Source organism: Ascaphus truei, unplaced genomic scaffold, assembly GCF_040206685.1.
Source record: "Ascaphus truei isolate aAscTru1 unplaced genomic scaffold, aAscTru1.hap1 HAP1_SCAFFOLD_329, whole genome shotgun sequence".
Classification (NCBI taxonomy): domain Eukaryota; kingdom Metazoa; phylum Chordata; class Amphibia; order Anura; family Ascaphidae; genus Ascaphus; species Ascaphus truei.
Genome location: NW_027456279.1, coordinates 109,363 through 137,053, shown reverse-complemented (window position 1 = coordinate 137,053; position 27,691 = coordinate 109,363). Strand labels below are relative to the sequence as shown.

At 46.8% G+C, this 27,691-nt stretch overlaps 1 protein-coding gene and 1 long non-coding RNA gene across 2 annotated transcripts in view; one reads left to right on the top strand and one right to left on the bottom strand.

Moving 5' to 3' along the window:
- Window positions 1–4,757: 4,757 nt before the first annotated feature.
- The window catches only part of LOC142483494 (uncharacterized), a 58,490-nt gene continuing 35,556 nt past the window's right edge, over window positions 4,758–27,691 (top strand). The window contains exon 1 of the long non-coding RNA XR_012797356.1: window positions 4,758–5,680. This is a non-coding gene — a long non-coding RNA (uncharacterized LOC142483494). The remainder of the gene's footprint in view (window positions 5,681–27,691) is intronic.
- On the bottom strand, window positions 7,588–27,524 carry LOC142483493 (uncharacterized). The gene is made up of 16 exons (XM_075583496.1): window positions 27,416–27,524; window positions 27,115–27,229; window positions 26,587–26,668; window positions 25,550–25,654; window positions 23,901–24,026; window positions 23,430–23,493; window positions 22,704–22,764; window positions 19,013–19,098; window positions 17,623–17,772; window positions 16,028–16,069; window positions 14,714–14,863; window positions 14,260–14,327; window positions 13,639–13,693; window positions 12,280–12,349; window positions 8,787–8,863; window positions 7,588–7,866 (listed from the first exon to the last, which is right to left on the bottom strand). Exons 2-16 carry the CDS (start codon window positions 27,212–27,214, stop codon window positions 7,837–7,839), a joined length of 1,266 nt encoding a protein of 421 aa, XP_075439611.1. The 5' UTR covers window positions 27,215–27,229; window positions 27,416–27,524; the 3' UTR covers window positions 7,588–7,836.

The following is a 27,691-nucleotide window of genomic DNA, read 5'->3' as shown; positions in this document are numbered from 1 at the left end:
CAGGGATAAATACCCTGTTACAGACACGGTACTGGATGGGTTTATATGGATACGGTACCGGATGGGTTTACATGGACACGGTACCGGGTGGGTTTACATGGACACGGTACCGGGTGGGTTTACATGGACACGGTACCAGGTGGGTTTACATGGACACAGTACCGGATGGGTTTACATGGACACGGCACCCGGTGGGTTTACATGGATACGATACCGGGTGGATTTACATGGACACGTACCGGATAGGTTTACATGGACACGGTACCGGGTAGGTTTACATGGACATGGTACAGGGTGGATTTACATGGACACGGTTCCAGATGGGTTTACATGGACAAGGTACCGGATGGGTGTATATGGACACGGGAACTAATAAAAAAAGAACCTTGCGCTCTAAATATATAAAACCCACACAACAAATGTGATAATAAAGTGTGAACAATACAAAATGTACATACGCGTGATGCAGTATAGTGATATAACTTATGTGCAACTTTAAATTAATGACAGTGTTCAATATGTTGAAACAAGTAGAACCAGTACGCAGCTCCGAACCCGAAAAGGAACCGTCCTCTGAATTTCTTTAATATGTGATTTTGTAAACACGGGGAGCGCAAAAACCGAAACAAGACAAAAATGTATAATAGTGCAATGCTGTATTGGAATATATTGGAAACAAGCGCCACACGTGCACACTCACAAAGTATCCATCGATAGCAGACACATCTAATATGTAAACCCAGGCGGAAACGTCTTTGGCCAGGCTTAGGGCCTCTCCTCTGTGGTATGTTGGAGAGATGTAGTACTCGTTCCCCCAGAAACAAAAGAGCAGCAAGGTGGTGCAGATCGTACTATACAAGGTATGGTTATATCGCTTAATCTCAACATATTTAAATTCACAATTGTGAATTTCCTTCAAGCAGTGTGTATGGTATATAATGGAGGTTGGTAATCCCTATAGGGAGACCAGCCTCACATCCACCACCGTCGCTGTGACGATGCGCCGATACCAGTACCTGTGTCTCATCCCGTCTCACGTTGATTGACGTGGTGGCGTATCTCCTCCGATTGGAAACTGCCGTTCAGTGAGCGCATCGCCACATCCATACTCTATAGTGGAAGGTATTGCATTGGATGTAATACTCTATAGTGGAAGGTATTGCATTGGATGTAATACTCTATAGTGGAAAGTATTGCGTTGGCTGTAATACTCTATAGTGGAAGGTATTGCATTGGATGTAATACTCTATATTGGAATGTATTGCATTGGGTGTAATACTCTATACTGGAATGTATTGCATTGGGTGTAATACTCTATACTGGAAGGTATTGCATTGGATATAATACTCTATACTGGAAGGTATTGCATTGGGTGTAATACTCTGTACTGGAAGTTATTGCATTGGGTGTAATTCTCTATACTGGAAGGTATTGCATTGGGTGTAGTACTCTATACTGGAATGTATTGCATTGGGTGTAATTTGTGATGTGATACCTTTCTGAGTATAACGTTGGGTGTAATTCTTTATACTGGAAGGTATTGCATTGGGTGTAATACTCTATACTGGAATGTATTGCATTTGGTGTAATACTCTATACTGGAAGGTATTGCATTGGATATAATGCTCTATACTAGAAGGTATTGCATTGGATGTAATACTCTATACCGGAAGGTATTGCATTGGGTGTAATACTCTATACTGGCAGGCTTGCATTGGATTTTATACTGTATACTGGAAGGTATTGCATTGGGTGTAATACTCTATACTGGAAGGTATTGCATTGGGTGTAATTCTCTATACTGGAAGGTATTGCATTTGGGCTTTATACTCTATATTGGAATATTGCATTGGGTGTAATTTGTGATGTGATACCTTGCTGAGTATAACGTTTGGTGTAATTCTCTAAAGGTATTGCATTGGGTGTAATACTCTATACTGGAATACATTGCATTGGGTGTAATACTCTATACTGGAAGGTATTGCATTGGATATAATACTCTATACTGGAAGGTATTGCATTGGATGTAATACTGTATACTGGAAGGAATTGCATTGGGTGTAATACTCTATACTGGCAGGTATTGCATTGGATGTAATAATCTATACTGGAAGGTATTGCATACAGGCATACCCCACATTTCCATACGCAATGGGATCGGAGCATGTATGTAAAGCGAAAATGTACTTAAAGTGAAGCACTACCTTTTTCCCACTTATTGATGCATGTACTGTACTGCAATCGTCATATACATGCATAACTGATGTAAATAATGCATTTGTAATAGGCTCTATAGTCTCCCCGCTTGCATACAGCTTTGGTACAGGTAGGGAGCTGGTATTGCTGTTAAGGACGTGCTGACAGGCGCATGCGTGAGCTGCCGTTTGCCTATTGAGCGATATGTACTTACTTGCGAGTGTACTTAAAGTTAGTGTCCTTAAACCGGGGTATGCCTGTACTCTATACTGGAAGGTATTGAATTTGAGTTTAATACTCTATACTGGAACATATTGCATTTGGGTTTAATACTCTATACTGGAAGGTATTGCATTGGATGTAATACTCTATACTGGACGGTATTGCATTAGGTGTAATACTCTATACTGGAATACATTGCATTGGGTGTAATACTCTATACTGGAAGGTATTGCATTGGATATAATACTCTATACTGGAAGGTATTGCATTGGATGTAATACTGTATACTGGAAGGAATTGCATTGGGTGTAATACTCTATACTGGCAGGTATTGCATTGGATGTAATAATCTATACTGGAAGGTATTGCATTGGTATAATACTCTATACTGGAAGGTATTGCATTGGGTGTAATACTCTATAGTGGAAGGTATTGTAATGGATGTAATTCTCTATACTGGAAGGTATTGCATTGGATGTAATACTCTATACTGGAAGGTATTGCATTGGGTGTAATACTCTATACTGAAAGGTATTGCATTGGGTGTAATACTCTATACTGGAAGGTATTGCATTGGATGTAATACTGTATACTGGAAGGAATTGCATTGGGTGTAATACTCTATACTGGCAGGTATTGCATTGGATGTAATAATCTATACTGGAAGGTATTGCATTGGTATAATACTCTATACTGGAAGGTATTGCATTGGGTGTAATACTCTATAGTGGAAGGTATTGTAATGGATGTAATTCTCTATACTGGAAGGTATTGCATTGGATGTAATACTCTATACTGGAAGGTATTGCATTGGGTGTAATACTCTATACTGGAATGTATTGCATTGGGTGTAATACTCTATACTGGAAGGTATTGCATTGGGTGTAATACTCTATACTGGAATGTATTGCATTGGGTGTAATACTCTATACTGAAATGTATTGCATTGGATGTAATACTCTATACTGGAAGGTATTGCATTGGATGTAATACTCTATACTGGTAGTTATTGCATTGGGTGTAATACTCTATACTGGAAGGTGTTGCATTGGTGTAATACTCTATACTGGAAGGTATTGCATTGGATGTAATACTCTATACTGGAATGTATTGCATTGGGTGTAATACTCTATACTGGAAGGTGTTGCATTGGTGTAATACTCTATACTGGAAGGTATTGCATTGGGTGTACTACTCTGTACTGGAAGGTATTGCATTGGATGTAATACTCTATACTGGAAGGTATTGCATTGGTGTAATACTCTATACTGGAAGGTATTGCATTGGGTGTAATACTCGATACTGGAAGGTATTGCATTGGGTGTATTACTCTATACTGGAAGGTATTGCTTTGGATGTAATACTCTATACTGGAAGGTATTGCATACAGGCATACCCCACATTTCCGTACGCAATGGGATCGGAGCATGTATGTAAAGCGAAAATGTACTTAAAGTGAAGCACTACCTTTTTCCCACTTATTGATGCATGTACTGTACTGCAATCGTCATATACATGCATAACTGATGTAAATAATGCATTTGTAATAGGCTCTATAGTCTCCCCGCTTGCATACAGCTTTGGTACAGGTAGGGAGCTGGTATTGCTGTTAAGGACGTGCTGAACGGCGAATGCGTGAGCTGCCGTTTGCCTATTGAGCGATATGTACTTACTTGCGAGTGTACTTAAAGTTAGTGTCCTTAAACCGGGGTATGCCTGTACTCTATACTGGAAGGTATTGAATTTGGGTTTAATACTCTATACTGGAACATATTGCATTTGGGTTTAATACTCTATACTGGAAGGTATTGCATTGGATGTAATACTCTATACTGGACGGTATTGCATTAGGTGTAATACTCTATACTGGAAGGTATTGCATTGGATGTAATACTCTATACTGGAAGGTATTGCATTGGATGTAATACTCTATACTGGAAGGTATTGCATTGGATGTAATACTCTATACTGGAAGGTATTGCATTGGGTGTAATACTCTAAACTGGAAGGTATTGCATTGGGTGTAATACTCGATTCTTCGAAGTATTGCATTGGGTGTAATACTCTATACTGGAAGGTATTGCATTGGGTGTAATACTCTATTGATGGAAGGTATTGCATTGGGTGTAATACTCGATACTTCGAAGGTATTGCATTGGGTGTAATACTCTATACTGGAAGGTATTGCATTGGGTGTAATACTCTATTGATGGAAGGTATTGCATTGGATGTAATACTCTATACTGGAAGGTATTGCATTGGGTGTAATACTCTATACTGGAAGGTATTGCATTGGGTGTAATACTCTATTCTGGGATGTATTGCATTGGGTGTAATCTGTGACGTGATACCTTGCTGAGTATAACGTTGGAATTTTCCTTTCCTAGATCACCTCCACCAGCTCGCAGAGCCTGAGAGGGACCCTGCTTGGTCACACGACACTGCAGAAGTCCCCGCCTGTGGCCGATTGTAAAGAGACAGCAGACTGAGGGCGAAGAGTATGTGTCATCCCAGCGTATCCCTGATGCACCGAGCCCAGATAAAGGTGGAAGCTTATTCTGGGATTGCTATGAGTTACAGGACATGTTTATTTATTTATTATTGTGTCAAGCTCGTTTTACCGACATTATCCCTCGTCCTGGCATGTAATTCTCACACCGCATGTTATTCGGTGTAACACGGCTGGACCTGGAAATACACGTGTGTTTTACAACTCTCGGAAGTGCTGTTGTCGTCCCAAACGTCAGAACGCAATCTGCAATATTATTCCCCCCTTTTTTTAAACTGACGTCTGTTTACCTTTCCATCACTTTCTCACCCGCAGAAGCTTCGCCCTAAAACAGCTTTGTGTCATTAGAACCAAGTTTGCCACCTCACCTGGGATGCAAAGTGATGGCATACAGGGCATGGGCAGGCCAGAGAGATCCCAGGGCATAGGCAGGCTAGGGATAGTCCAGGGCATAGGCAGGTTAGGGATAGTCCAGGGCATATGCAGGCTAGAGATGGCCCAGGGCATAGGCAGGCTAGAGATATCCCAGGGCATAGGCAGGCTAGAGATAGTCCAGGGCATAGGCAGGTTAGGGATAGTCCAGGGCATAGGCAGGTTAGAGATGACCCAGGGCATGGGCAGGCTAGAGATAGCCTAGGGCATGGGCAGGCTAGAGGTGGCCCAGGGCATGGGCGGGCTAGAGATATCCCATTGCAAAAGCAGGCTAGATTATATCCCAGGGCATAGGCAGGCTAGAGATAGCCCAGGACATGGGTGTCACGGGTGACCGGGTTATTTACACCTTTTATCGGGATCATTGAGCAAAACAAGGTTATTGAAATAAATTGTAATTTATTCGGCATAAATTCGCTTACACACAATGATACACAAAATACAGACGAAAGACACACTTACTTTGGGGCTGGGGTAGGAAACTAGACTTTCCTAGGTGCAGGGAACTCTTTGTGAGAGTTTTACCCTGACCGAGACTTAGCCCGGGAGCTCCTGGTACCCAAATCGGCATATAATGCCATACGCCACCGCTATGTTCGCTTCTGATAACTTGGTCCCTCCTGACCGCGAGCTACTCCAAATCTCCAGGAACTCAAATCGGCATAAGATCCCAGCCACGACCACTACGTTCGATTCCGAGAACTTGGGCGCAAAATGCTGGACTTAGTCTCTGGCGGGCAGGCTTTTCAGACTCGAAATCGAAGCTAGTACCGTAGCTTTGCTATTACAAACAAAGCATCTATGAAAAGTCTGCCCGCTCTCTTCCGGCTCTGACTCAAGGGGAACACACAATCTGATTGGCTCAAGGCTTCTTATAGTATTCTCTGCTTCATTCATTAAATAGAAGCAGAGCGGACAGCCAATCAGCGTGTGGGAACTTTATCAAGCAGCCAATCAGAGCCAAGCCGGGTAGAAAATCCGGATCTGCATGAAATTTGAAATGGCCACGGGTCATGCGCAAGCCTGCCACATCTCCCCCCAGCTATCCCAATGCCACCCGCTGGGCAGGCACGACCCTAGGTCTGGCAGAACAAGTGGCATAACGGAGGACAACCATAGATCTCCGGACTTGGTACTACGCCTTTCCCCGCTGACCAAATGCCGTTCACACATCACGTTCTGGCCATCCTCTGGCTGCTTTGAACTCCGATGTCCAGCAGACTTACCGGCGCCTATGGGTTTGCACGGGCTGCCTGTTTGGACATCAGTTACGAATATTTAAACATATTAAAACTATATTTTAATACACACCGAGTCTTGTCGTTTTATTTCTGTCTGCCTTATTCCCCACACACTTTCCCTTGGACTCTGACTCCCCGCCACCCCCAATCTTATATACGGATGGGCACCCACAAACCCTATACTGGTTCTGGGTCACCTTGACACTAGCCGGGGTATCCCCCTTAATCTAGTGATTCCCTCAGCTACAGGGATACATATTTATCCCTGTGCCTCATTCAACTTTCTGGGCTGTGCTGAAGCAGGGTACCCTAGTGGTGAGTTGCGCTTATGTTTTCATGGGGAGGTATTGCTGGGACAATATGCCTACATGTATCCGAGAATCAGGCATGATTCCCTGGTACATTTATTGGGGACCCGGTAACTCAGGACTCCAACCTCCCAGGCACATTCTGTCAACGGTTCCTCCGCAAACCCCCTCCCCACCCCTTGAAACTCATACACTAGCAATCCCTGATTGATGGCATGCCCGGAAAGGGAAACACACACACACATTGTTATTACCCTGCGTACAATGTGATCATACTATGTTACTGGGTCCAAGAGCTAACTCTCTGGGACCCTTATACGCGGAGCAGGGGTAACCAAATGGGCTTGACCTTTATTATAGAGCCTGGTTACCCCCTCCTGTCACAATGGTTTGGCTAGAGATATCCCAGGGCATAGGCAGGCTAGCGATGTCCCAGGGCATGGGCAGGCTAGAGATATCCCAGGGCATATGCTGTATGCATCTCAAGCTGTCGTGTACACAGTAACATGACATGATTGGCCCACAAATAATGCATATGGAGTATGTCATTTGGCTGGGATTTCTGCCCTAACACTACATTCACTTCACCGGCAGTTTGCCGAGGTTTTACACGCAGCTATGAACTGGGGAAAGTGGAGAATGTGTCAAAACCATTTTCTATAAAAGATAACAAACAAAATTGCAGAGAAAATTCAATCATTTATTGTGCAGGTTACACTGTGCGTACACAGCGACACAAAGCGCCAGGCGTTACATAGGGCGTCTTGCTTTGAAGGCGCACAGCGATGTTTCAATTCTTTAACCACAAACCAGGTTGTGTGCGAGCGGAAGAAGCAGCGTTTGATTCAAAAGATAAGGAAAGGATGTGAAGAACTCAACGCTCTTCTGCGTGGAAGGCGTTTACCTCGCGGGGCTGGGAGGCCAGGCTTCACTTTGGAATGGCACAAGAGCAAGATGCCTGACGAGAGACGGAGAAACGGTTACTTTCTGGCGGTTTGTGAGGGTGACGCGTCACTGCGGCAGAACACAATATTCACAAGGCTATTTACCAAAGCGGGCATGAGATTGAAGCTCGAAGAAAGAAAATGGCCTGACGTTTGCCTACAAATGTGAAGGATAATGCTGCACTCCCCAAAAGAAATCAAAACAATACAAATACCAGTGCTCCTGGTCCAGGAATCTCTGCGTGGTACCCCCAATAGCATGTACCCCCAATAGCATGTATGTAAGGAAAGACCTAGGCACTACGGATTTCTGCTAGAAAAGTGATTTAATAACATGTGCCTAACATATGTATAACATGTGCCTAACATATGTATAACATGTGCCTAACATATGTATAACATGTGCCTAACATATGTATAACATGTGCTTGCCTAACATATTTTTTTTCCCCATGATCTAATAAACATCCAAACCTTTATTCTCACTGGATAGGGGGATCGCCCCCTGATTTTGTATTAACTGCCATTTCAGACCTCAGCGCTTAGTGAAGCCCGCCCATGGGGCTTAATCCTGTGCATATATATATATATATATATATATATATATATATATATATATATATATATATATATATATATATATATATATATATATATATATATATATATATATATATATATATATATATATATATATATATATATATATATATATATATTCTGTATACCCAACATAGTGACCCAATGCCCACTGTAACCCTCACATATATTTGGTATAGCCTCCCACTTCTGCACTGTTGATACCAATGACACATTATTTGGGTAACACATCGAGGCTGTAAAATAACTTCCTTGAGGTTCGTTGATGAGTATCGGTGCATTGTAAAGGTTTTATAAACGTTCTTAGGGATGGGATCAATTTGGACGTGCTCACCTCGACTTGTTGGCATGGTGGTATTGGTGTCGTTGGAATTGGTACCGGAATTGGTACTGGTAAAGGTATAGTGGGGACTGCAAGACAAGGCATTAATCACATCAGTGAGTGCTTAGAAGGCAGTAACTTGGTGAAAATTACTTTGTTAATGGTGGGAGGCAGCGAGGGTATTAGAGGTAGGGTGGAGTTACCCCGTAGGGTTTCCTTGGCCAGTGTTGAGCTTTGCAAGGTAGCGGCCGGACTACACGCGGTACAACACGGCGATTTACCTTTCGATACGGCATGAACCGTTGGACAGCGCTCTGTTACTACGAGGACAGGTTGTGCCGCTCACACATGGGGGTTTATTTGTCGCACGTGACATGGAGAATATGGTGGCAGGCGCATGGCGAGACCGTGAAGGTCTGCGCCAGACTAGGCTGTTCCTCTAATCCACCACCTGCTTACATGGGTGGGAAGCAGGGGGTCTCCGGAGTGGGGGTCTAAAACCGTTATTTTCAGCTACGGGGACCCCCTGTATCCCGAGATATATACTGAGAAAGGTGCCACTGGTTAGTCCCTGGTATTAAAATCCCTGCGTCACGCCGGCCAATCGGAAGCCGCTGCCGATCGTAACGCGGGAGATTTTCCCTCCATTTTGTTTCCCCCTGGATGAGATGCAATCGGTGGGAACCTTGGCAGTAAGTATCTCCGAAACCAGGGGCTCCCCGGTGATTAAATAATCCAATGTTCGGGTGCAGAGACCCCAGGTTTTCTCTGGGCGAGGGGGTAATGGGAAGGAGGAATTCCTACCTATAAATAACTCTGACCCTAGTATGTTATTAAAGAGACACTCATGTGTCCCTGGACTTGTGGTCACAGATGCAAACTGATTATTTGCAAGTAGTGTCTGAATAAATCCACATTATACAGGAGTTCCTCATACACACGCCTCCTCCTAATATCGTGCGCGTGCTTCTCAAATTTATCTGCATATATTATCATCTGGTTTTGTGCTGCACTTCCGTACATACTCTACCATAGGAATTGATCGCGGTGGAAAATATATATACTAGCTGATATACCCGGCGTTGGGCGTTGCCCGGGCGTGGAAGGACAGGGGGCATGGAGTGGAAGGGCGGGGGGGGAGGGGCGTGGAGGGGCAGGGGGGAGGGGCGTGGAAGGGCGGGGGGTCAAGGGGCGGGGAGGGCAAAGGGCAGGGGGGCAAAGGGCATGGGGGGCAAAGGGCAGAGAGGGGCGGGGGGGGCAAAGGGCAGAGAGGGGTGGGGGGGGGTAAAGGGCAGGGAGGGGCGGAGGGGGGAAAATGGCAGGGAGGGGTGGCGGGGGGCAAAGGGCGGGGGGGCAAAGGGCAGGGGGGGTGGGGGGGGGCAAAGGGCAGGGAGGGGCGTGTGGGCCAAAGGGCAGGGAGGGGCAGGGGGGCCAAAGGGCATGGAGGGGCAGGGGGGCCAAGGGCAGGGAGGGTCGGGGGGGCTAAGGGCAGGGAGGGGCAAGAGGGCAGGGAGGGAGGGAGGGGGGAAGAGGGTTGGGAGGGAGGGGGCAAAGGGCTGGGGGGGAAAAGGGCAGGGAGGGGTGGGGGGGGGAAAGGGCAGGGAGGGGCGGGGGGGGGGCAAAGGGCAGGGAGGGGCAGGGGGCCAAAGGGCAGGGGGGCCAAAGGGCAGGGAGGGGCTGGGTGGCTAAGGGCAGGAGCGGCGGGGGGGCTAAGGGCAGGGAGGTTCGGGGGGCTAAGGGCAGGGAGGGGTGGGGGGCTAAGGGCAGGGAGGGGCAAGAGGGCAGGGGGGGCTAAGGGGAGGGAGGGGGGCAAGAGGGCAGGGGGGGCAAAGGGCAGGGAGGGGTGGGGGGCCAAAGGGCAGGGAGGGGTGGGGGGGCCAAAGGGCAGGGAGGGGTGGGGGGGCCAAAGGGCAGGGAGGGGCGGGGGTGCCAAAGGACAGGGAGGGGCAGGGGTGCCAAAAGGCAGGGAGGGGCGGGGGTGCCAAAGGGAGGGGCGGGGGGGGGGCCAAAGGGCAGGGAGAGGCAGAGGGGCCAAAGGGCAGGGACGGCCGGGGGGGCCAAAGGGCAGGGAGGGTCGGGAGGGCCAAAGGGCAGGGAGGGGCGGGGGGGCCAAAGGGCAGGGAGAGGGAGGGCAGGGGGGGCAGAGGGGAGGGAGGACAGGGGGGCAGAGGGGAGGTAGGGCAGGAGGGGCAGAGGGGAGAGAGGGCAGGGGGGGCAAAGGGCAGGGGGAGGGAGGGCAAGGGGGGTCAAAGGGCAGGGGGAGGGCGGGCAAAGGACGGGGAGGGAGGGCAGGGGGGGCTAAGGGCAGGGGGCGGAGGAGAGGGAGGGCAGAGGGAAGGGAGGACAGGGGGGCAGAGGGGAGGGAGGGCAGGAGGGGCAGAGGGCAGGGGGGGCAAAGGGCAGGGGGAGGGAGGGCAAGGGGGGTCAAAGGGCAGGGGGAGGGAGGGCAGGGCGGGCAAAGGACAGGGGGAGGGAGGGCAGGGGGTCTAAGGGCAGGGGGCAGGGGGGGCAAAGGGCAGGGGGAGGGAGGGCAAGGGGGGGTCAAAGGGCAGGGGGAGGGAGGGCAGGGAGGGCAAAGTGCGGGGGGAGTCAGGGACGCGGTAAATAAGTTTACTCACCTTGCACACGGCCGCGCTCCTGTTCCTCCGGGTCCCGGCCGCCCTCCTACTCCCCCTTCGGGTCCTCCGCGGAGAGGCTGAGACGCTCCGGTGAGGAGGTGCTGTGCCTCTCACGGGGAGAGGCGGAGACAGCCGGAGGAGAGGCGGAGACAGCCGGAGGAGAGGCCTCTGGGACGGGGAGATGCCGCAGAGAGCGCACTCTGTGTGTGTGTGGGGGGGATGGGGGGGTGAGCAGGTCGGGTGGGGAGGGGGGGTGAGCGGGTGGGGGGTGAAGGAGAGCGCCAGGTGAGGGAGCAACCTCTGTGAGGGGAGAGCCACGTGCTCTCTCTGTGTGTGTGTGTGTGTGTGTGTGTGGGGGGGGGGTGAGCGGGTGGGGGGGTGAGGGAGAGCGCCGGGTAAGGGAGTGGCCTATGGGTGGTGAGGTGAGAGTCCCTCGCTGTATCCCGGGCGCTCGCTCCGCTCCCTCACTGACTGTAGCGGCGGGGGGGGGGGGAGGGGAGGAAAAAGCACGGGAAAGAGGGAGACCCGGGGAGAGGAAGTGTGTGTGTGTGCGGGGCGGGCGGCCCAAGGGAGCAATCTCATTGGCCTGGCCCAAGGTCCAATCTGATTGCCGCTAGGGACACAGGGAGGGACACAGGGAGACACATACAGACAGACAGACAACGACACATAGGACACTTTGAGAAATATATAGTAGATATATATATATATATCGCCCCAGTTCTACAGCGCGTTGGTGCTAATGCATATGCATGCCGGAGGTGGCGATCGAATGGAAATACCCACAGAAGTGCTCGGGGAAAGATCGAAGGTTTCTCATTATCCGTGCCCACCCAAGAAACACTTCAGCGATATGACACAGTGGGTTAGTAAATATCTGTACTCACCTTTTAGGCATACGTTCAGGTACAAGTTGAGTAGATCGATCACCGTCTGCTTGACTTCGGTGGCTGCGTTCTAAATGTTTCAGAACGAAAACAAAGCATTTTTTAGTTTAATCAAAGCGTTGTGTAATCCAGATGCTTGTTTACACCGTGTATCCCACTCATTTAAGGAAATGAAACACACGTACTGTACGTTCTTGGAGCTACATAATATGTAATCCAATTCAATGAAACCATGGGAATATCCTTAGCGTGTTGTGAGGCGGCCATCTTGGATGTATGCTGTCATTGATGATACTGGGCTTATAAGAAATATGTTGAGATACTTTACTTCTCCCTATGAGATCTGGTTCTTAAACTTCACAATTCCCTTCTCGGCCTAAGTGTGAGTCGGGGCAGCGGGGGCGTTTAATGGCTAATAATGACTCTCAAAGTCTCTTGGCCTTCTCATTATTTTCAGTGACATAGAAAGATGTCTTGCTCCTGAAGGCAAAAAGGTTTCATTTTGTGTAGATCATTTGAGGGTATATTTGATTGATGTTCTTAAAAGGGTCTCGCTGAGATTTACACAAGCTGCTTCAGAGACTCCGATACATTTTATCCCAATATAATTACCCTAAAGAACTAGAATAGTTCTGGAAAACACTCACTCCTTCTGTCCCGGCAGTGTGAGAGAAATCGAGACTTGTAATTACTTGGCATTACAGTTGCATGTATTTACACTGTCACAGAGTTACACTGGCGTGTATTTACACTGTCACAGAGTTACACTGGCGTGTATTTACACTGTCACGGAGTTCAGTGGCGTGTATTTACACTGTCACAGAGTTACACTGGCGTGTATTTACACTGTCACAGAGTTACACTGGCATGTATTTACACTGTCACAGAGTTATACTGGCGTGTATTTAAGCTGAAACAGAGTTACACTGGCGTGTATTTACACTGTCACAGAGTTATACTGGCGTGTATTTACACTGTCACAGAGTTATACTGGCGTGTATTTACACTGTCACAGAGTTATACTGGCGTGTATTTACACTGTCACGGAGTTATACTGGCGTGTATTTACACTGTCACAGAGTTATACTGGCGTGTATTTACACTGTCACAGAGTTATACTGGCGTGTATTTAAGCTGAAACAGAGTTACACTGGCGTGTATTTACACTGTCACAGAGTTATACTGGCGTGTATTTACACTGTCACAGAGTTATACTGGCGTGTATTTACACTGTCACGGAGTTCAGTGGCCGTATAATGTCACAGAGTTACACTGGCATGTATTTACACTGTCACGGAGTTCAGTGGCATATAATGTCACAGAGTTACAGTCGTGTGTATTTACAGTGTGAATACTTACTGCGCAGCCGCACTGTTGGTGTGTGGTGACCACAGTTATTTCAACTTCAATTTCACTACAAATAATAATTTAACATGTAAATAGTTACTAGAATAAATACATTTTTGTGAAGGCATACAGTAACTCTCACCTCTAGCACTGAGCACATTGTTGCCCATAGTGACTAAGCTATGCTATTCTATAAGACCACTTTAGAGCCCATTGGCTGGAAAGACATCTTTTTTAAAGGGATTGAAATGACTGACCAATAGGAAGCTGTAACTGAGGATGTGGCCACTTCCTGTGTGCCCCATATTTGGCCGGGAACTTCACAGGTAATTATCTCGGGAACTGAGAGGGGTTGGTAGGGGGGATTAGGGGGGAGTGGGGGATTAATGGAGGGGGGGAGGAGGAGGAGGGAGGAGGGGAAACCCCCGGAACTGAATGTAGCTTGGTCTTCGAAAAAGCCAATGAGTAGTATAACAGAGTAGGAGGCATTGCTACTTTCTGCTTCCTAGCAGCTGTAAGTATCCATCTGTGACCTGTGCTGTTTTATGGGTAACATTTTTGTTTCTCCTATTAATAAAGTATACCCAGGTTCTCTTATCTACATATTCCCAATATTCCTATAAATTATATTACCTGTTTAGACACAGCTCAAGTTCCAAGTTGCCTCCAATGATGTTATGGGTCGCAACTAAATCCACGGTCTACAATAAACCAAATAAAGTTAATAGTATTTCTTTTTTTTTGGGGGGGGGGGGGGTTTGTTAACGTTTTCCTGAGATGAAAACCCATCATGCCGTCTGTGGCAAGAGACCCCCAACTGAATCGTCGTGTCTTAGGGGCCCTCTAATGATACAACCAGAAGACGTGGATCGGCGCAGCCGTGGATGTGATGGAATCAATGTTTTTCAGGCCGGGCAGAGTCACGCCTGGTGTCCTGTGCCCCGTGGTGGAACGGACACGTTTGGCCCTCATCCAAACCTCTGGGGTCGATCCCAGCCGCAGAAATTCAAACTTCAGCCCCCTCCCCTTCCTCGCGTAACCATATTGTCCGGGTCCCCGGTACCCCGCAGCCCGTTTTTATACTTACAACATCTAATTCAATCAACGTGTCGGATTCGCTGCTTATGACCACGTTCAAGGTAATGGTCACTGACGCTGATCCAGCTATTGTTTTTATCACAGGATTTTTGGCGTTAATTTCCACCTTCAGGACGTCTCCTACAGCAACATCGAGTAACTACGGAAAACAAACACAGAAACGTGAATCGTCCTGAGGTCATGCCGGCATTTCATATATGCTCTGTATAATATAATAATAATAATATTATTAAATCACCTAAAATATACAGATTGGGCACAATATTGTGACCTTTCATTCAACTGTCGCTAAAGAAAAGGGGCGGCCATTTGGATATCCTGACACTAACACAAATGCTCCCTGAGCGGAAAAACAATCGAAGGATGTTAAACTGGTATTTCTTTTGCCCCCCCCCCCCCACCCGCCCCCAACAGGTCAGGTTTTCAGGCTATCCCAGAGTCAGCACAGGTGGCTCAGTCGGTTAAAAATGACATTGATTTAATGACGGACTTTGTCAAAATTCTCAGATCTTGTGATGCGCTTTACAAAGTCAGAAGCTTCGCCCATAGACAAAGGGGGCAACTCCAGGCTTCTAGGGCCACCAACAGGTCAGGTTTTCAGGATATTCCTGATATATATCGAAGACTGAGCCGCTGATTGACCCACCTGTGCTGATGCAGGGATATCCTGATAACCTGACCTGTTGGTGGCCCTTAAAAAAGGAAGTTAGCCACCACAACTGCCTTAGACCGACAAAACATACTTGGGAAGATTCTTTTCCATTGAAATAGGCCAATTAAATATTTTGGAATATTGTCGCGTTGGTGTGTGATACTCTGCATTGTGACTGTTAGCGCTGCGTTGGTGTGTGATACTCGGCATTGTGACTGTTAACACTGCGTTGGTGTGTGATACTCTGCATTGTGACTGTTAACGCTGCGTTGGTGTGTGATACTCTGCATTGTGACTGTTAACGCTGCGTTGGTGTGTGATACTCTGCATAATGACTGTCACCGCTGTGTTGGTGTGTGATACTCGGCATTGTGACTGCGTGACTGCGTTGGTGTGTGATACTCTGCATTGTGACTGTTGACGATGCATTGGTGTGTGATACTCTGCATAATGACAGTCAACACTGTGCTAGTGTGTGATACTCTGCATTGTGACTGTTAACGCTGCATTGGTGTGTGATACTCTGCATTGTGGCTGTTAACGCTGCGTTATACTCGGCATTGTGGCTGTTAACGCTGCGTTAGTGTGTGATACACGCCATTGCTGCTTAGCACATCCCGAGTCATAGAATGTTTAATAAAATTCACTTACCCCAGGGAAAATTTCTATGAGTTTGAGTGTGGATAGGTCGAGCTGTGGGGAAAGCAACAAGAAATCATTACCCGGTAGTAACAACATTAACGGGCACCGTGATATTCTCCAACTGGCACGTGATATCCCGTCCCACTCATGGGGAACTCTCCCGGTTTGTGCGGCCGTCAAATTGATGCCATTTTGGAACATTTTTCAAAGCATGAGGAACAAGAAACTCGCTCTGCCAATGTGCAAAAGAATCCCAAATCTAGAACTGAATGCAGCAAGATAAGCAGAGAAGAGAATCTAAGAGAACCCCGAATCTAGAACTGAATACAGCAATATAATCAGAGAGGAGAATGTAAGAGAACCCAAATCTAGAACTGAATGCAGCAAGATAAGCAGAGAAGAGAATCTAAGAGAACCTCCCATCAAGAACTTAATGCAGCAAGATAAGCAGAGAAGGGAATCTAAGAGAACTCTGAATCTAGAACTGAACGTAGCAAGATAAGCAGAGAGGAGAAAGTAAAATAACCCCTAATCTAGAACTGAATGCAGCAAGATAAGCAGAGAGGAGAATCTAAGAGAACCCCAAATCTAGAACTGAAGGCAAGATAAGAAGAGAGGAGAATGTAAGAGAACCCCCAATCTAGAACGTAATGCAGCAAGATAAGCAGAGAAGGGAATATAAGAGGACCCCAAATCTAGAACTGAATGCAGCAATATAAGCAGAGAGGAGAATGTTAGAGAACCCCTAATCTAGAACTGAATGCAACAAGATAAGCAGGGAGGAGAATCTAAGAGAACCCCAAATCTAGAACTGAATGCAACAAGATAAGCAGAGAAGAGAATGTAAGACAACCCCGAATCTAGAACTGTATGCAGCAAGATAAGCAGAGAAGAGAATCGACAGATGTCTGAAATGTGGTAAATTCCAGTTTTTCTGATTTTTTTTGCTGCTTTTGAATAAACACATTTTACACTCAAACGATTGCACAGCAGAGAAGTGTACGAGTGCAGGTTGTGCGGGTTCTCGTACATTTTTTAACAAGTGCACACGCGTTTCACCATGAAGGAGAGTGGTCACAGTACAAAGCGCGCACACGCTTTTCACCATGAAGGAGAGCCGTCACAGTACAAAGCTTACACACGCATTTCACAATGGAGTGGTCACAGTACAAAGCGTGCAAACGCGTTTCACAATGAAGGAGAGCGGTCACAGTACGAAGTGTCTACATGCGTTTCACCATGCAGTAGCCTTTAGTACAAAACGTGCACACGCATTTCACCATGCAGCAGCTGTCAGTACAAAGTGTGCACACGCGTTTCACCATGCAGTAGCCATCAGTACAAAGCGCGCATACACATCCCAGATAACAAACACATTTTGCAGTTAAATTGTTGGGGAGTTTAACCTTTTAGTTTTATATAAAAGCAGCACACGCAAAAGGAAAGTTATTCATAACATTGAAGGTTATTCACGTTGGCACAGACCCAACATAGGGTATGAATGGATGCTGAAACTTAGCACTGTTTAGTGAATATGGGCCTTAGATTGCTGGTAACGAGTAATTGTCAGTGGGCGCACGTATAACACAGACTTTATTACTTACTATTGATGTTGGAATCTTTACTATTCTAAGAACAGAATTTAAAAGGCAATCAGGAACTCTATAATTCAACAGCTGTCCGACATTCAGTGGTAGAGATGGTATTTTGGGGCAACTTGTGTCCAGAACGGTTCCTGCTACTGTGAGAACAAGCTAGAAAATATATAAAAGCACAAAAAATGATCTTTTTGAACATTGTGAAATCTGTCTTTTACAAATGAAACCATTACTCAGCAGCTGCAGACACACAGACACACAGACACACAGACACACAGACACACACACACACACACACACACACACACACACACACACACACAAACACACACACACAGAAACAGACACGCAGACACACTCAGATTCAGACACACACACACACACACACACAGACATACGCAGACTCAAGCAGACCTTCACACGCCTCAGCCAGGTCTGCCACCCTGCCCTTCCCCGTTATCCCCTTGCATACATCAGAATTTGAGGTGCAGCTCTACTGCCATGACCAGCACCCTCGCCCCTTCAAGCTGTTATAAGTCCTGCACCCCCACCCATCTTGCACCCCCCCCCCCAGTGTTTCCTCCCATTCTTGCCAGATGTAGAGGTGCTCCCTGGGAAGAAAGGCTGGCACCGTTGGGGTTGCGTCATCTCGCATGCTGGCGGCAGGACGCAGACCACCAAACGGGCTCTCGCTTCCACGGATGCAGGGAGAGGCGTGGTCACCTCTCTGTGCCAACCGGTCAAGCTGCTCTACTCAACTTTGCCATTTGGGGAGTCGGTGAGGGGACCGATCTAAGGCAGGGGTGCCCCACTCTCGTTCTCAAGGGCCACCAACAGGCCAGGTGTTAGGGATATCTGTGCTTCAACACAGTCTTCGACTGAGCCACTGATTGAGCCCCCTGTGCTGAAGCAGGGATATCCTGAAAACCCAACCATTAGGGGCGGGCAGTCTTGAGAACCCCGGCACTAAGTCATATAAAGAAGGGTGGACATCAATCTCCATCTCTGTGTGCCACGTCTCCCGCTAGGTCTGATGTGGAGTAAACCTCTGGCTATTAGTCTACTTGGTTAAACTTTGTTACCATGCGGGAGCACAAAATGGCGCAGTGTGACAACGCTACATTTCCGCACATTTTCTCCACTGTCTGTAATAAAGAGACCCATGTGTAGTAAAATTAGAAACTGGTACTGCTGCCTGCTAGGCAAGGGTGCCAATTCTTCCCTCACACCAAACATGGAGAGCCGTGAAGTCTCTCGGGGCAAGCCACTAACTCATACCCTGAAACGGGTGTAACGGAGAAAGAAAGATAAACAATGGTAACGTGGCACTGCTTCCCAATTAGGGACCGGAAAATAACCCATTTCTGGTTGAAGCAAGGACACGTAACAAACTTACCTCTAGTACTAAATTAATGGTCGTCGTCAGGTCCACCGACAGGACAGAGTAACTGATCAGGCCATTTTCACCGATAGGGAGATTCACTGCAAAGTAAGAGAGAGTCGGCAAGTTAAGAAGAGGTGCACCTGAACAGATTGAGCGACGGGTGTGAGAGCATGAAGATGTCCGTGTGGGCGAGGGGTGACGTGTGCGGTGCAGCCATGCGTGTGTTCTCCAGCTTTTTTGGGGCTTGTGCCCTGGTTCAGTCTACAGTAGGTTCAGACTTTGAGGAGTATCTATGTGTGTGTGTTATATATATAGCTTAGGCTGAGTCCCGCTAGCGCTGAGCGCGCTCATGTTTGGAGAGTGCTCCAAGCATGAGTGCCGGGTGTCCTGCTTGTACGCGGGGGTTGGGGGGGGGGCATTGCGGGTAGTTGAGCGCGCGGGTAAGTATAGGTTTTTGTTTACCTAAGCGCATGTGAGCATGTGTGCCCGCGCACGAGTGCTGCGCGCGCCGCGTGAGCGGGGACTTACATATATTTATATATGCAAGTCCCCGACGCAAGCGCCGCCCGCTCAGCACTAGCGGGGACTTGGCCTTAGGTGTGTTTCCATACAAAGGTTCAGCTGTTACAGGGTTGCTAAGCAACAATGTAACAATAAGCTAAGGATGTCTGCAGCAACCAGAATGCCTCCTCGAGGAGGGGAGGAAGGAGGGGAGGAAAGACAGCAAGGAGGGGAGGAGAGACAGCAAGGAGAGGAGAGACAGCAAGGAGAGGAGAGGAGAGACAGCAAGGAGAGGAGAAGAGACAGCAAGGAGGGGAGGAAAGACAGCAAGGAGAGGAGGAGAGACAGCAAGGAGAGGAGAAGAGACAGCAAGGAGGGGAGGAAAGACAGCAAGGAGAGGAGGATAGACAGCAAGGAGGGGGGGAAATACACGGTCTGACCTTGCACATTATACTGTACGAATACAAGTGCGCCATAAGTGTATCTTGTGAGTGTGTATTACATACCCGGATACACTTATATTGACAACACCTCTGGGTGAGTTTCTATAGGCTCCTTTCCTATACCTTTTAGGAAGCTATAACATATAGCAGTCCAAATCCCGAATATCTATAAGGGATTTTATTACAACATCCACCCATCCAGCTCTAGGTGGGTAACAATTGGACACAGTCACGTGCTGTTGCAATACATCGTTTAATTACGTTTTAACACCCATTTTTTTATTCTTGGCATTAATAAAGTATTTTAAAATTTACAATTATACATTTGTTTGTGATTGAGTGCTGGAAGACTGGGTTCTTTTTTCTCCCATATGATACGGGGGGGAAATACAGCAAGGAGGGGAGGAAAGACAGCAAGGAGAGGAGGAGAGACAGCAAGGAGAGGAGGAGAGACAGCAAGGAGAGGAGGAGAGACAGCAAAGAGAGGAGCAGGAGAGACAGCAAGGAGAGGAGGAGACAGACAGCAAGGAGGGGAGGAGGAGAGACAGCAAGGAGAGGAGAAGACAGACAGCAAGGAGAGGAGAGGTAGCAAGGAGAGGAGGAGGAGAGACAGCAAGGAGAGGAGGAAAGACAGCAAGGAGAGGAGGAGAGACAGCAAGGAGAGGAGGAGAGACAGCAAAGAGAGGAGCAGGAGAGACAGCAAGGAGAGGAGGAGACAGACAGCAAGGAGGGGAGGAGGAGAGACAGCAAGGAGAGGAGAAGACAGACAGCAAGGAGAGGAGAGGTAGCAAGGAGAGGAGGAGGAGAGACAGCAAGGAGAGGAGGAAAGACAGCAAGGAGAGGAGGAGAGACAGCAAGGAGAGGAGGAGAGACAGCAAGCAGAGGAGCAGGAGAGACAGCAAGGAGAGGAGGAGACAGACAGCAAGGAGGGGAGGAGGAGAGACAGCAAGGAGAGGAGAAGACAGACAGCAAGGAGAGGAGAGGCAGCAAGGAGAGGAGGAGGAGAGACAGCAAGGAGGGGAGGAAGACAGCAAGGAGAGGAGGAGAGACAGCAAGGAGAGGAGGAGAGACAGCAAGGAGAGGAGCAGGAGAGACAGCAAGGAGAGGAGGAGACAGACAGCAAGGAGGGGAGGAGGAGAGACAGCAATGAGAGGAGAAGGCAGACAGCAAGGAGAGGAGAGGCAGCAAGGAGAGGAGGAGGAGAGACAGCAAGGAGGGGAGGAAAGACAGCAAGGAGAGGAGGAGAGACAGCAAGGAGAGGAGGAGAGACAGCAAGGAGAGGAGCAGGAGAGACAGCAAGGAGAGGAGGAGACAGACAGCAAGGAGGGGAGGAGGAGAGACAGCAAGGAGAGGAGAAGACAGACAGCAAGGAGAGGAGAGGCAGCAAGGAGAGGAGGAGGAGAGACAGCAAGGAGGGGAAGAAAGACAGCAAGGAGAGGAGGAGAGACAGAAAGGAGAGGAGGAGAGACAGCAAGGAGAGGAGCAGGAGAGACAGCAAGGAGAGGAGGAGACAGACAGCAAGGAGGGGAGGAGAGACAGCAAGGAGATGAGAAGACAGACAGCAAGAAGGGGACGAGGAGAGACAGCAAGGAGAGGATGAAGACAGACAGCAAGTAGGGGCAGAGGAGAGGGAGAAGGAGAGACAGCAAGGAGAGGAGACAGAGAGACAGCAGGAGATGGAGAGAGATAGCAAGGTGTGGAGAGGAGATTAGACTGCATGGAGGGGAGGAAATGGAGGGATGACATATAGGGAATTAAGAGCATTGTGCACATACGGCAGGAGGGAGTGTAAAGAGAGAGGAGAGACATCAAGGAGAGTAGACATAGAGAGACAGCAAGGAGAGGTGGAGACTGATGGATGAAGAGGAGAGGGAATGGAGCGTAGTGGGCACATGGGACAAGAGGGAGTGCACAGAGAGGAGAGGAGAGACAGTGAGGTGAGTAGGAGGAGGAAAATGAGAGACAGCAGGGAGAGGAGGAGACAGAAAGACAGCAAGGAGAGGATGGGATAAGTAGGCGAGGAGGGAGTGTAGTGTGCACAGACAGGAGCAGACACAGTAAGACAGAGAGTGGAAAGAGGGGAGGAGGAAGTACAGAGAGGAGAAGGGTATGATGGAGAAGAGAGTAAGGTGGGGAAGAGAGGACAAGAGACAGCAAGGCATTACAGGGAGGGATGAAAACAAAGATTAATGTTTCATTAATAAGCTTTAAGATCTGCTAGATCGGCGTATGTTACACCGGGTACAGCTAGTTCTCAAAATATTACAACTCCAGCCCAACTCCCGCATGAGAGATTGAGGTTGTGTGATTTAGGTGTTATCCCTGAAATGCACTTTGAATCCCTGGTTCTGACCCAGAAACAACATTTCATACAGAACATTCTAATTGTTTTCCTTCAACAAATGTAGCGGTGCTTATAGCAAAGATGCTGCTGCTTTTATTTCTGTGGAAATTAAGCATAATTAGGAATTGTTTGTCAACCAAGTGTTTGAATCTCTTTGAAGCCACCACTCTGTCATTATCCTGGCGCCTCTGCAGAGTTTGCCGGACACAGGAATATCATAAGAACAAAAGACACCGCACCGACCCCAAGCCCCTCCGTTTTTACAAACTAACTTTAACATGTAAAAAATACGTCTTGGTGTCCGGTTATGACGTGGCAGTCACACTGATGTAACCACTTAAACACGTCACGTTAGTCCTTGGGCAGGCTGACCCCCTAGTACATTAAGCATTCGTATATAGGCAATGATTTGTACCTAGAATTGCTGACAAATTCACGTTGACGACGGTGACCACCTGCTGCAGGACGCCGTAAAGCTGCAACAGAAAAACAAACGCCATGGCACATGTTCCATTATAATGACGCGCGCCCGGGCTGGTAACAGGAACGTTTAATAAAACACCATTCACAGCGGAGAATTGTATGTCCAGACTAGATTTAGGTGAATCTGTTTCCCCCCCGAGTTTGCCATTCACAATCCGAACCCAAAACCGCCATTCGGATACAACACGCTGGCGGATTGCCACGATCCATCTGCGGGATTCCGCAATCCGCTGGCGGATTTTAGGAATCCAACCCGAAGGATTGCAGGATCCGCGGATGGATCACCGGTGTAAAAAAAAATAATACAAAAAACGCAAAGGAAATGTCTGATTCGCAAAAAATAAAAATCGCCCTTCTGTACTCCAGATATGTCACCACATAGGAGAAGGTGTTGTTATATTCCTGTGTGTGTGGTGTCTTTGTGCAATCATGTTACAACAATACACACGCACAGGCGCTTGCTATTATAAAAAAAAAACATGTTACAATCATTACACGGAATTGATATTAGCGCGTGACAAGAAATCTGAAGTCTGATTGAAACAGGAAATGACCCACTGAGCAGGCACTCTTGTGGTGCGGCAGCCCCTGCACATATACACGTGTGTGGGAAGATGTAATTACTAGGTGCTTGCAAGTTCTCGGAATTAAAACTTACCGTTTTTTGGAAGACGCCGTTGAGTAGTTTCGTCAGCGCGCCAGATATCGAGTCAAGAAGTCCACTAACAGAGGGAAATATACATATACAGTATTATACATACCAAGGAATGCTTGTTCCACGGAGTACTACAAGCCCTTCCAAAATTGAAATGTTTAATCTATAAGAGGAGCTAAGTGTCATGGGAAGAACGTGTTACTTATTAATAGTTTTTACAGATAAATATGTTACAAAAGCAAATCTTCTTCTGTGGGATCTGTTCAAAATACAGTCTCCCTTTAGGGATATAATCTTGTGTATTTTTATTTGTTCACCATGTGTGCCTTAATTTGTGTCAGTCGGCAGCATCGTTCCCGTTGGTTTCATTGTCCCTGTCTTTCCTGTTTAGTGTCCGACTATTCAGTTCATCTCTGCCTAAAACTTGGACATGAATGGTTTGGTAGGTGAGTGTTTGGTGAGAAAAGTACTTACAGACCCGATATCGTAATTGTAACTGCAATGTCGTCCGGGTTCTCCATGATCAGAATAAGGCAGCCAGTTTTTATTCCCACTTTGATCGCTGCATGGACTTTCACTATTACCTTAATATCTGCAACTCTAGGTGAAAATACAAATGGCGGATGTATAATGATAATAAATACATGACATCATTACCCCTAATTGCCTTGCTGCCCTTTTGAGACTTCACACGTGGTCACAATAGCACTGAAATGCTGCAAAGGTTTAGCAGCTCTGACCGGGGATTACCTAATATATTGTATTTTCTTTCAAATCCTGCCATACAGTGATATCCAAATCCAACTACCTAAACCAAATGAAATTGGGCACTGCATCTCCCTGAACATGGTCCCATGTAGGAGCAATAGGGTACAGTCATTTGTGGGGTATTCCTTTTGAGACCTATAGAATAACCTATTTCAGCTTTATCAGGCTGAATGATCTGGGGAGAATTGACGATGGACTAAAGGGTAAATCTGTTAACCTCTTATCATCCAACCATGGCCGGTGGAGATTTGTAAATATACATTTCTTACACAATGAAGAAGGAAGTATAGTCCAGTCAATTCTTCCCAGATAAAGGGTAAAGTTCACAGAGGTTTTGTAGTGGGGTCAGCATTCATATAATGGGTCTTTTCTATAGTCTGCGGTGGATTCCTAGCACACAGTGGGCAGCTATGACAAGAACATGCGTAGTGCATCTATAAATCCCATTTTTTATGTATATAACATCAGATAAAAGATGTACTTCTGAGAAGGGATGTATGACCAATTTGTGTGTGTTTGAACACCTTGGAATGTATTGACACAAATATATATATTTATGAGTGACATGGTGAGCTTGTTACGCTGTGTTTCTGAAAAGCTGTTTCGCTACAGAACAATGATTTATAATCCAGAAACATGTAGAAAAAGATCAAAAAACAACCAAGTTTGGAGCATGCCCTTACTGGTCCCATCCCAGTTTGGAACATGTACTTACTGATCACATCCCAGTTTGGAATATGTACTTACTGATCCCATCCCAGTTTGGAACATGTACTTACTGATCCCATCCCAGTTTGGAACATGTACTTACTGATCCCATCCCAGTTTGGAACATGTACTTACTGATCCCATCCCAGTTTGGAACATGTACTTACTGATCACATCCCAGTTTGGAACATGTACTTACTGATCACATCCCAGTTTGGAACATGTACTTACTGATCCCATCCCAGTTTGGAACATGTACTTACTGATCCCATCCCAGTTTGGAACATGTACTTACTGATCCCATCCCAGTTTGGAACATGTACTTACTGATCCCATCCCAGTTTGGAACATGTATTTACTGATCCCATCCCAGTTTGGAACATGCCCTTACTGATCCCATCCCAGTTTGGAGCATGCCCTTACTGATCCCATCCCAGTTTGGAACATGTACTTACTGATCCCATCCCAGTTTGGAACATGTACATACTGATCCCATCCCAGTTTGGAACATGTACATACTGATCCCATCCCAGTTTGGAACATGTACTTACTGATCCCATCCCAGTTTGGAACATGTACATACTGATCCCATCCCAGTTTGGAACATGTACATACTGATCCCATCCCAGTTTAGAACATGTACTTACTGATCACATCCCAGATTGACTTCCAGTTCAATTTCAAGGTCGAGGGCGACTCCGGGCTTGGGGGTTATAGTCAATGTTTTTATGTTGACCGTTTTGGTAACAATGCTGATAAATGAAAGAGATTATTACACGGTATCATTCTGGGAAACGCAAAGTCGTTTGTCAAATTAGAATTGAGTGTAATGTTATTTGTATAATCAGTTAAATGGTTTTCTTATCCTGTAGGGTCTGAAAGTGTACGCCCTAAACATGAATTGTCTGTTTATTTACAACATGGGAACAGGAGACACGGAACCCGTCTCCCTTCCGAGGTTCTTGCGCTCTGTGGGAGGATCTCATTAAATAGACACTAACAGGGTATTTTAATATAACGTTTCATCATAAAACGTAGGAAGTAGCACTAGAAACACGGGTATTATCCCCTTATTTCTAAATGCATTTATTTATGCTTATGGCCCGCTGAGCTAATAACATTTTAATAGTCAAGGAAGTAACGTTTATTGGGGCGATTAGGGCTTGGTTGAGGAGGGTGGCGGGGGAGAGATCACCTGGCCAGTCCTAGGTAGATAAAGCGTCTTTCAAGTTGCCAAATGTTGAAATAACCCACGATACATTAACCTGTTCACTGCTACAGCATTGCAAGCTCCTCTTGCTGCCAAAGAGTTAATAGGAGGGGAACGGATCAATTTGCAATAAGGTGAGCGGTGTCTTATGGAGCTGGCACATTAAATGACACGGCTCAGTGAGTAAGGTCTCCTTGGGCGAGTCACTGTATCTCCCTGTGCCTCAGGCGCCAAACATAGAGTGATGCCTTGTGCCTGCAGAATTCTATGTACAGCACTGTGTACAGTGTCAGCCCTATACAAGAAAAGCCATGTGGCTGTTGCATGCGCAGCGTGTCTGTCACCCGAGGGCTCTACTTTTCTGCTGTGTTTTTTTTTTTTTGCACAGTAAAATGTACTGTAACACTCAGATAACATCCACCGATCAACGTGTTAACATTATTACATTAACCGAGAAGGGACTGGTCAACTTACTTGGTAATCGCACCGACACTAAGAGCGTCTCCCTTCTGGGGTCCGATTAAACTTTTGATTGTGTTAATTCCATCTGTTATAACTGAAAATGAGGAAAGTTATTGAGATGAGTGCTGCAGCTACCAGGAAGGCATATCTACAGTATGGGCCTCACTGCTACCTCAGGAGTTACGTACTCCCAGTTCTGCTTTTAGCCTGACTACAGGTACACACAGTCTTGGAAAAAAACTAGCGTTGGTACAAATATCTCTAGAAACCGTCTGCGTAAGTTGTGCTCAGAGAAGTACATAAGACTGGATAATGCAATGTGGCTAGCTTTCCTAAATATACCAGATACTGTGTTTCCTTCACTTTTGGACCTGTGTAGAAGTGAGTGTCTTTATTATACAGGTAACGGCCACACTGGAAGGATCGCATCATTGTTTCACACTTGAGAGCCTTTGTTAGCTTTAAAGTAACACGATGAAGAAAGAGAAGCCACAAGAAGGACACTGAAAATCTATCCTGGAAAGAGAACTTTGTACTTACGTGGAACCAATAGGTCTGGTGATGAACAGTACGGTACTTGTGATGGTTGGGCCATACATGCCAGGAACCCAAGATTCACCAGGATCCACAGCTTCAACATCTTGGCTTCTGATACCTGCATACAACACCATTAAAGACTGAGAGATGAGGAACAACAATGTGCAGAAACCCACAAACACAACAACATACGTATAACTCATGCCCGAGTAAAGTCTGGGGATCGAGGGAAAGGAATAGTTGATACATTGAAAATTGGTCTTCGTTGTATAGAGCTGACGTCAACAACACACCAAGTTCTTACCTCAGCTGACAGAGAACTCTGACTGTACTGTAGGATTCTTCTGGCTGGCTTTGGATAGACTGATACAAACCGATCAGTCCTTATATACTTAAACTATAGACTCGATCAAGGAAATGTCCTCAAATGTCAAGTGAGTCCCACATTTCCTGGGCTGTCAACCAATCTGTGCATAGTCCAATACAAATAGTGCTTGGAACACTTAATTAGGGAACGGTTTCTGAGCCAACTCTCTTGTTTACCATATCTTGGGGTACTCTCATTCCGGGCACAGAAACT